Source organism: Theobroma cacao, chromosome 7, assembly GCF_053813885.1.
Source record: "Theobroma cacao isolate CCN51 chromosome 7, ASM5381388v1, whole genome shotgun sequence".
Classification (NCBI taxonomy): domain Eukaryota; kingdom Viridiplantae; phylum Streptophyta; class Magnoliopsida; order Malvales; family Malvaceae; genus Theobroma; species Theobroma cacao.
In genome coordinates this window covers 12,858,060-12,868,772 of record NC_142645.1, presented here as the reverse complement: position 1 = coordinate 12,868,772, position 10,713 = coordinate 12,858,060, and the positions used below count along the sequence as shown (strand labels likewise).

Below are 10,713 nucleotides of genomic sequence, written 5' to 3'. Positions count from 1 at the left end.
GATAAAAAAATATTATTCAAAATCCTCTAATTTGGATAATTACCTTTTGGGTTATTTTATTTGTTACATTTCTTATAATCATAAAAAAAAAAATAGCATGTAACATCAATAGGGAAAAAAAAGCTAAAAATAGAGAGCACAACACTTGAATACGAGGAGGTTTCATTAAGGATAATTTTGTTCAAAAAATTTTTTTCTTGACTAAAAATAGTTTAAATTAAAAAAATATTATTTTCGAAAACACTTTATTTTTTAGACCTAAAAAAATCATCCCTAATCAAAAAATGACAGGAAAATTATATATAATAAATGTAATTTTGTAAAAATATTTATTTTTTTATGAGTAATCAAACAATCAAAACTTTTAACATTTCTCTTATATTTATGTACCTAAGATATCCTTAAGTTTACAAATTATGATATTTATCTTTTACTGCCACTTTGATTCGCTTGAAAGCGAGTAATAGCATGTTTTCTTACTCTTTGAATTCAAACGTCTCATTCAGTTAATAGTTTTACCTTAAACCAATTTCCACTTCAGTGGGGACGAGGAGTTTAACAAAAACTGAAAAAAGAGAAGATTATATTCATGAAATACCAAGAAAAGAATTAAATCAACCAATTTTCATGGAAATCCTTCTGTCTTGACTATGACTAGTCTCAACAAGGAAGGAAGAATCCTTTATTTACTCTTTCAGTTAATCTAGTACATAATGATTATTTTTTTTGCTCTTAAAATTCATAGCATTGGCCTATCTCGGAGTTCAATTTAAACGCCATTTACAAAGCCACATCAATGGACTATGGAGTAGGAGAAGTGTTGTCTGTTACATAACTTAGCAGGTGTGCTTGACACTTGTAAATCAAAAGTTTAAGTTCAAGCCTCCTCCCGGACTAAATTCCTTTTCAACGAAGCCACCAGGCATCCCGGTGGCGACAATCATCAAAAGAAACATAATTGAAAAGTATCACTTCCATGCCGGTAACTAGCCTCCGAGGAGTCATACAACTGCGACAAATGGGACAAGTTGAATTCCGGTATCCAATCCATCTATCCAAGCAAACTTTATGGAAAAGATGGTCACATCTCAACTCTCTAATCTCGTCATCGTCATCAATATTGCATAGACAAATAGCGCATTCAACCACTTCCTCACCCGACTCTTGCTTGTAGTAGTTGCACCTCCCTAGCTTAAGATCTTCACCAATTCCTGGCATGTGATAAGGGAACAAGGAGTAATGAAGCAAGAAGTTCCATGCCCATTTCAGAGGCGAAACGATCTGAAGGAAAGAAAAGAAGTAGTTGCCTAGCTTGTGGATGGGCATGATGGAGAGACAGAGAGAGTACTAGAGTAGGGGGAAACGAAAGTGAAGGAAAGATGATATGGCTTCAAAAAAGCTGGAACACATGGGGATATTTATAGAGTTACGTGTTGGGAAAATAGATGGGAGGTGTGCGCCTATTGATGCTGAAACGTCCCGTTGTCAAGGAATGCTTTGAAAAGATGCAGTTAAAGATAACTTTCTTTTAAATGTCCTTCTTACGAGTAAAACTTCTTCTAGTAGCAGTAAAGATTGATTAAAACATGCTGGACTTGAAAGATGCTGTATGCTGCCATCATCAAATTGAGACAACAAGATGTTAGACTGCGATAGTATACTTACCATGTTTGAACATAAGAATTTATTTGGACACACTACACCAACGTGCGGTGTTGTGTGTATACTTCACTGCTGAGAAAGCTAAGTACTGGATGAGGGTTTTTTTCCCCATCCAGGACTGGGGATTATTTGAACAAGAGACACGAACATCTTAGTTAAATGCTCGGTAAGACAGATAAGTCTTTTAGATATTATTACATATCGTAAAGAGATACTTTTTAGACATAAAAAAAAAAAAGAGTTTTTGATGTAGAGTAACAGAATGAGCGATAATTTCTCGTCTATTTTAAGATTTAAATTCATATTATTTAAAATAAATTTTCAAATTTTGATAATTCGGGATGTCTCGAGCTCTAAAAACATTAAGCTATAACTCAAATTAAATATTGGTGTAACCTCTTTTTGTTTTAGCGATGAAATTACAAAAAGAATAAAAAAAGGGATAATGAGCCTTACAAAAGATTAGTCACCTTGGTGAGTAACTAAAAGTTGTAGCAACAATTCAACATTAGAAAATAAAATGGGTCCTATAGTTCATTTAGCCATTTGAGAACGGTGGGCTCCTGCGATGCTGGTGGTGGTCACGATTCGACACAAATACTAGTCAAGTCTCCTTTTCGTTCAATTCTTCCTGCTCTCGTGTACAGGTTTACAATGGAGGATTGTTCTTCTATCATTGTTATTGTTTTCCACCATGTAATTAGAATAAGCGATTGATAGACTAAAATTAAGGGCAAAAATTAAAATAATTATTGAATTAACATGTGATTTTATATGGAGTTCCAAAATTTTCAATTTTGATATGTAAGATAATAATCTATTTAATAAAGGAAACTTAATTAATTAATTGACGGTGCAAGATTTGAGCGTTGCATTGTAATTAATGTAATGTGATTGGTAAAAAAGAAATTGCTAACGTTCAAAATTTTACAAAAAAATCCAATTAATTAGCTTTAAGCTGAAAGAATTAACAAGTCAAGCATATTGCGGTGAATACGGCGTAATTGCACGATGGGATGGGAGTAGGGGACTAAGCTAACATTTCATTTTCACCATAATAAAGAAGCATTCAAGTCTGCACCATTCTCCGGACCACCCAACCTCACTACTTTTCAACAAGAATAAAATTTATTCCCCTACATATGTAACCATAAATTAGACTATCTTCATTCAAGCAAAATTCATAACTCAAAAGTGACTTAAACGTTAACCAAGTGTTATCACGTTTAATAGAAACTTCAAAGGTCATCAAGTAATATGATTATTCCAAATAGAATAAGTGTTCATCGTTTTTCTAATTTTTACATTAAAAGTTCCCTCACAGATAAAAGCTTGTGGAATTTTCATCACCATAACGTTGGCACCATGCACATGTCACGACTCGTGGTTCAAGACACCAGAAGACGATAAGTCAATGAAAACACAGGACCCTGGGTAACCTCATCAGACCATGAGATGGGGAGATAACCCCTTTAGTGCCTAGGCACACAAGCAGTCCATTTGGGGCGCACAACAGCCCGTGACCCGCAGACGAACCAGGTTGCATGCAGCAAGGCAGACTGTGTACTCCATCGAGCCACCTTGCAGCCCTGCATGTAGCATCAGCAGGCAGACTGGGCAGCACTGTAGCCAACAGTCCACTTGGAGGGGCAGAACCGCCAAAACATTACGTGGGGGCCTCCTACTGCATTTTGAACCAATCTAGCTGCTAGACACATCCTTTTGCTCATTAAAGGGAAAGAGCCACTTTTAGGCTCCAAAATAGCTTGTAAATATAAAATTAACTACTTGTGGAGACTCTATGTATAAAACTCCCCCTCAAAACTCATTGTACAACTAATGATTCAATGCTAATTGAAGCTTTACTCTCTCAAATCTCTTTTTACACACTTTTACTTGCTTTCGCATTCTTTGCTTGTTTGTATGCTTTTTTGTTTTCTTGAAGGCTTTCTACCTTGTACGTGCTTGTGTGCTTGCATTCATCATGCTTATTATGTTGCTTGTAGGGGTTGTCACTCTTACCTGATTTTGATAGTTCTAAAATAACCTAGGCTTGGAATTAATTAAAAAGGGACTTTAAAAAGAGGGATAGGCCTTTTAGATATTATTACATATCATATTAAAAATATAAGTAAAGAGATACTTTTTAGACAGATTAAAAAAAAAATTCTTTGATTTAGAGTAACACAATGAGCAATAATTTTTCGTCCATTTCAAGCTTTAAATTCAGAGGCGAAACGATTGAAAGAAAAGAAAAGAAGTAGTTGCCTAGCTTGCCGATGAGCATGGTGGAGAGACAGAGAGAGTAGATAAGGGAAAAGAGAGCGAAGGAAAGATAGATATGTGGCTTCGAAAAGGCTGGAATATAGATGGGAATATTTATGGAGGCACGTGTTGGAAATATAAACGGAATGGTGTGCGACAATTGACGCTGAAACGTCCCATTCAAAAGGAATGCTTTGGAAAGATAGCAGTCAAAGATTGATTAAAACATGCGGGAGTTGAAAGAAGCTGAATGTCACCGTCATCAAATTGAAACAACAACATGTTAGTTTGTGATACTAAACCAATGTTTGAACAAGAGAATTTCTTTGGACATGGTAAACCAACGTGAGTGTATATAGGAGGACTTCACTGATGAGAAAGCTAAGCATTGGATAAGGGTTTTGTTTTTTTCTTTTTTTTCCATTCTAGAAAGGGGATTCAACCCCATTATTTGAACAAGAGATACACGCATCTCAGTTAAATATTCAGCACCACGGATAAACCTTTTAGTTATATATATATATATATATATATATATATATATTTGAAAAACATGGTATGTATTCATTAATTTTGCCAAAAAAGGCTAAAGACTTCAAATTTGAAAATCATGGTATGTATTCATTAATATTGCCAAAAATGGCTAAAGACTTACAGAAAGGCTATAGCCTGTGGACTGCCAGAAAATGGCAGGAAGAAACGACCCAGAATCAGAGGGACAAATTCAAAAGCAACAATAGTTCCCACCTCCACAAGAACAGGGCACCACAAAAAAGAATATACAGCAAAGTGCCCAGAACAGGAAACAAAAAAGGGGATATTATTGCATAAGATATTAAATATACAGGTAGAGAGATACTCCACTATTACGAATTGTTTATTATCACTAATTGTGCATTCTACTTTTAGGAAGATTACAAAAGAAAAAAAGTCGATTAAGTGCATTTTAATTTTGTTTATAAAATTAATGTTCTAAGGTATTTTATATTTTGCTTTTTACTTTCTATTCATTATTTGCAAAAATAAAAAATAAAAAAACTCATTAACCAAATGGATCCTAATCATCCAATTTCAATTTCATTGAAAATCAGGGTTCATATATATATATATATATAAAGATTTTGAGTAACGAAATGAGTGATAATTTTTCATTAATTTTAAGATGTAAATTTTAAAATTTTAAAATGTAATCTCAAATTTTAAGATGTCATCTCAAAACATTAAACTGTTATGTTATAACTACTTTAACGATGAAACTACAGAAGGAATAAAAAGGGCATTAAGTAGAAGAGTAAATAAATAAAATATTGGAAAGGAAGAATTGAATGACAAGGAAGGAGAGCCTAGTGACCTTGGCGTGTATCAAAAAGTTGCACCAACAATTCAACTTTTAGAAAAAGGCGTATGAAAAAGGTCGGCTCTGGCGGGAGCTGCAGGTGGTTATGATTCCACACAAATCCTAGTCAAGTCTCCTTTTGTTTCAATTCAAATACTGGTTTTATGATGGAGGATTATTCTTCCATCATTGTTATTATTTTCGACCACGTAATTAGAATATACGGTTATTAGACTACAATTAAAATAACATGTGATTGTATATGGAGTTCCAAATTTTTAATTTTGATATATAAGATAATAATAATAATAATAATCTATATAATAAAGGAAACTTAATTAATTGGCTATGCAAGATTTAAGCGTTGCACTCTAATTATTAGAGAAATAAAAAATTAAACAAACAGAATTAACAAGCAAACATACCTAAGTTCAAACCTAACAATATTAATTTTCACCAAAAAAATGCATCATTTTCCACCTCACTACTTTTCAACAAGAATAAAATTTATTCCCCTACATTTATCACCATAAATCCATAACTCAAAAGATGAGATATAAACATTAAGCAAGCATTATGCATGGTGTTTCTTGGAAATTCATAAGGCTGCGAAGTGTCGTTTTGGGATGTCTTATTCATGGTATTATGTATGAAAGGTCCCAGGTTTCTAACATTTTCCTTGACTAATAAAGTCTAACGAGGGGAAGAAAAAAAAAACGAAAGAGTTCTTAAGTGCCGTTTATAGCTGAATCTTCAAACGTTCCCTTATTTCCATTTTTTCAAAAGAGTTTTAAATAGAAAGCTAATATGTGCATAGTTAGATATTCATATTCAGTTAACAAGGAAATAGTGCTATAGCTAGCTTTATGTTCAATTGACTAGTTGTTCCCCATGCCAAACCAAACATTTAGGCCCTATTTGTTTCCATATGGATTAAGTGGCCAGTTGATTGGTGCTTTTGCATTTTTTTTCCATTATTTGCTTAATTTTTTAGAAGTTAATAGCAGTGAAAGAAAGACTAATTTTTGTTCAAGAAATTGGGTACTTTGTTTAAAAAAATTTAGGGTGTGTTTGATAAATTATTAAAAAAAGTTTAAATAAAAAATTAAAATATTTCAATTATTTAATTTATTTAATGTATTCTATTAATTTTATTTAATTATATTAATATTATATTCTATTTTAATTATTTATTTTATTCTTTTAACTTTTATCTATGCAAAATACTTATAAAATCATCTATTTCTTTTATAAAAGATTCAACAAAAATCTACTTAACATTTTATTTTTAGTAATATAACAAACAAATTTTATATCATAAATTCAGTATTTTAAATTTTCAGAACTTTAATGTTTCAATGTTAAATTTTTTCAGTTTATCAAACAACACCTTAATTAAAATATTACTCCTTGCTTGTCATTAAGGATTCGAACTTGAGATTTTAGTTTTTTATTTTATTGAAGATTTTAACAACCTTTCAGTCAAATTTAAGTTGTTAAATTTTTAAGACTTTTTTTGTGGTGTTTGTTTATTAGCAAAAAAAATTAAGTGAAATTATTTATAGCAAATTTAGTAGTTTGTTTTGGAAAACAAGAAATACTATACATAAGATGGGGAAATGTTTAACATTAAAGGTTGAAACCAATGACCCAAAGCAATAAATATAAATGAAGCGGTCTTTTTTCCTTCAATTCTACAATCAAATTAATAACTTTGGGCCTTTTAGTTATGGTCGGTTTGTATGTTAGGAACTGGAGCTTCATATTTGGGTCTTGCAATGGTGGATTTCTGTTGGTCTTAAGGAGTGGTTTATTGGGTTTTGGGCTTGTCATGAATAAAAATGGTTTTGGGCTTTTTTGTGTATGCGTGTGCTATATTTTTTCTTCATTTTTTAAATATTTGTCAATAAAAATATTATTAATGTTATAAATAAATCTTAAGAGAACAACTGTAAGAGAAATATAAAATAAAGTATTTAGTGGGATAGAAAATATTTTTTAGATTAGTAAGAAAATCTTATTCAAATGTATATCTACAATGAAGTGAAATGGCCTATTTATATGTTAATAACCTCTTATCTAGATTGAATTTATAAGATAGATAATACTAAGAGATTAAATAAATGGATGAAATCTTAATGTTCATCTAATCTAATTTATATCCAAATCTAAATATATATAATATAAATGAATATTCACAAAAATATTGATAACAGTCCCCCTTGAATATCCATTATATCAAAAATATGCCCCGATAAAATCTTATAAGGAAAAAACCTTATTGAAAAAAATTCGAATAAAGAAAAAAGAATAAATAATTTTTTTCAAAAATACACTTTTGAAGTAATGTCTCATTAAAAACCTTAGTAAGAAAAACCCAATGAGAAAAATCTTGATGAAAGATAAGAGTACAGTGTGTATCTTATTCCTCTAATAACTGCATTATTTAAGATCTTTAAAATAGCATATTTCGATCTTTTGTACCAACTTTTCAAATGTTGCAATAGGAAGGGCTTTGATGAATAATCTGCTATATTGTCACTTGACTGAATTTGTTAAACATTAATATCACATTTTTCTTAGAGATCAGGAGTGAATATGAACTTTGGCAAAATATATTTTGTTTTATCGCCTCTAATATATCATTCTTTTAACTATACTATGCAACCAGTATTATCTTCATAAAACGTTGTTGAAATTTTCTTCTTGGTTTGATAAGCCACATGTTCCTCAAATATGTTAAGTTATAAATCTTAACCAAACATATTCACGACTTACTTTATGAATAGTTAAAATTCTGCAATGTTAGAAGAAGTAACAAATATAGTTTGTTTTATAGAACACTATGAAATAGTTGTACCTCCACATGTAAATAAGTAACTTATCTGGGATTAAGCTTTGTGTGGATCAAATAAACATTTTGCATCTGCATAACCAATTAAATTTAATTTTAATGCATTTGAATAATATAAGCCTATATCCATTGTTCCTTGGAGATATCGAAGTATATGTTTAATTCTATTCTAATGTCTTAGAGTTGGAAAAGAATTATATCTTGCTAATAAATTTACAACAATTGATATATTAAGTCATATATTGCTAGCAACATACATTAATGCTCCAATTGTAATAAGATATGGTACTTCAAGATTAAGAAGTTCTTCATTATCCTCATGAGGTCAGAAATGGTCTTTTTTTTTTTCATATCTAGTGAACTGACAACCATTGATGAACTCAATAGATGTATTTTGTCCATATAAAATCATTTCAGCACTTTTGCTATATAATTAGATTGATGGATAAAAATTCCATTTGTCAAGTATTCAATCTAAAAACCCAAATAAAACTTTGTTTTCCCAGGTCTTTCATCTCAAATTCTTTTTTTAAGTAATCCACGATTTTTTATAACTCTTCAAAACTTCCAATAATGTTTAGGTCATTAATATAAACAGCAATTATCACAAATTCAGATCTAAATTTTTTTATAGAAACATAAAGGCATATAGTATCATTTTTGTAACCTTCTTTTAATAAATATTCACTAAGGCAATTATACCACATGCGTCTGAATTGTTTTAATCCATATATATTTATTTAATTTGATCAAATAAATTTTTTAGAAATTCAAATTTTGTACTTCAAGGAATTTAAATCTTTCAAGATTTTCATATAGATATCGATATCAAATAAGCCATATAAATAAGCTGTAGTTATATTCATTAGATACATTTCAATCTTCTTATACATTGCTAGACTAGTTATTATAAAATTGTAATTGCATCCACCATAAAGAGTATATCTCTTTATATTCAATACTAGATTTTTTGGTAAAACCTTATGCCACAAGCCACGTTTTATATCTTATAATCTTATTTTTCTCATTTCGTATTCACACAAATACCCATTTATGTCCCACTAGTTTTACACCATTTGGAGTATTGACTACAAGTTCAAAAAGTTCATGTTTTGCAAGTGAATTCCACCTCTATTGTGTCTTTCCACATTGGTTAATTATTTTTATGTCTACATTCTTTACAGATGTAAGTTCAAAATCCTTATTTTTTTTTCATAATATTGTGCTCTATATTATATACAAAAATGTCGTCAATGTTTATTTCATTCTAATTTCATCTTTTCCTGCATAACATAATTGATTGAGATCTCTTCATTTTTAATGATTTAAAATACCTAAATTTCTTTTGAAATTTTTATCAATTATATCAGGGGTTTTTTTTCTAGAGTTTATACTTCCTCTTTCTGACCATCTTGAATATTTGTTCATTTCCTTTTTCGAGGATTTTATCATTGAAACTGATTGGTCTCCATGCTTCTGGAGTGCCTTTTTCTACGAGACATCAATACTAATAAGAGCATTTGTAGCTGGTATATAAGATATAGTTATTCTTTTTAGGTTAGCAAATATGTTTGGTAACTAATTTACTATATTTAACAAACGAATTTTTTTTTGAACTTCAAGTTCACATTGATTTGTGTGAAGATCAAAATTAGATAATGATAATACATATCAAAAAAAAATTTCAGCTGTTTGTTTTCCTCCCTTAATGTTGGAAAAATATTTTATTACAATAACAATCAACAAACTTTGCTATGAATAAATCTCCTATTGATAATTCTAAATATTTAATTACAAATGGAGATTCGTATATAACATATATTCCTAACCTCCTTTGAAGACTCATCTTTGTGCATTGTGGTGGAGCAATTGAAACATATATCACACATCTAAAAATTCTTAGATGAGATATATTTGGTTCTTGACCATAAACTAATCATATAAGAGAAAATATATAATAACTTGTTTGGCCTAATGCATACAATTGTTACTGCATCCAAAATGGCAAGCCCCCAAATAAAATTAAGAGTTTAAATTTCATAAGTAATGGCCTAGCAATTAGTTGGAATTATTTAATAAATGATTCTGTTAGATCGTTTTGTGTATGAACATAAGCAACAGGTTCTTTAATCGTTATTCCAACTAATATGCAATACTAAAGGTTTGAGAAGTAAATTCACAGGCATTGTCAAGACGAATTGTCTTGATTACAAAGTCAAAAAAATATGCTTCCAAACAAATGATTTGGGTGATTAATCTTGCAAATATCAAATTGCAAGTTGATAATAAGTACACATTGACCATTTAGTCAATGTATAGATTAAAATTGTGAAATATCTAAATGCTTCATAATGGATGTATAAATCCACATATAACCTTGAATATATTTAAAAAACGTAGGGAATTCACTCCTAACTTTAACAAGTGATAGCCTTATAATTTATTTGCCTTGAGAGCAAGCAGCACATGAGTATTTTGTTGGATTGAAAATCTTCTAATTTTTCAATAAATAATCATATTAATTTTTAATAATTTTTTACATCATTAATGATCCAGGATGGTTTAATCGGTCATGCCAAGTATTAAAATCATTAAC

At 30.1% G+C, this 10,713-nt stretch overlaps 1 protein-coding gene across 1 annotated transcript; it reads right to left on the bottom strand.

Annotated features, from left to right (window-relative positions):
* Positions 1-800: 800 nt before the first annotated feature.
* Positions 801-1,373, bottom strand: LOC148761707 (E3 ubiquitin-protein ligase RHA2B-like). The gene has a single exon (XM_088808516.1). It carries the CDS (start codon positions 1,324-1,326, stop codon positions 907-909), a length of 420 nt encoding a protein of 139 aa, XP_088664642.1. The 5' UTR covers positions 1,327-1,373; the 3' UTR covers positions 801-906.
* Positions 1,374-10,713: the final 9,340 nt, after the last annotated feature.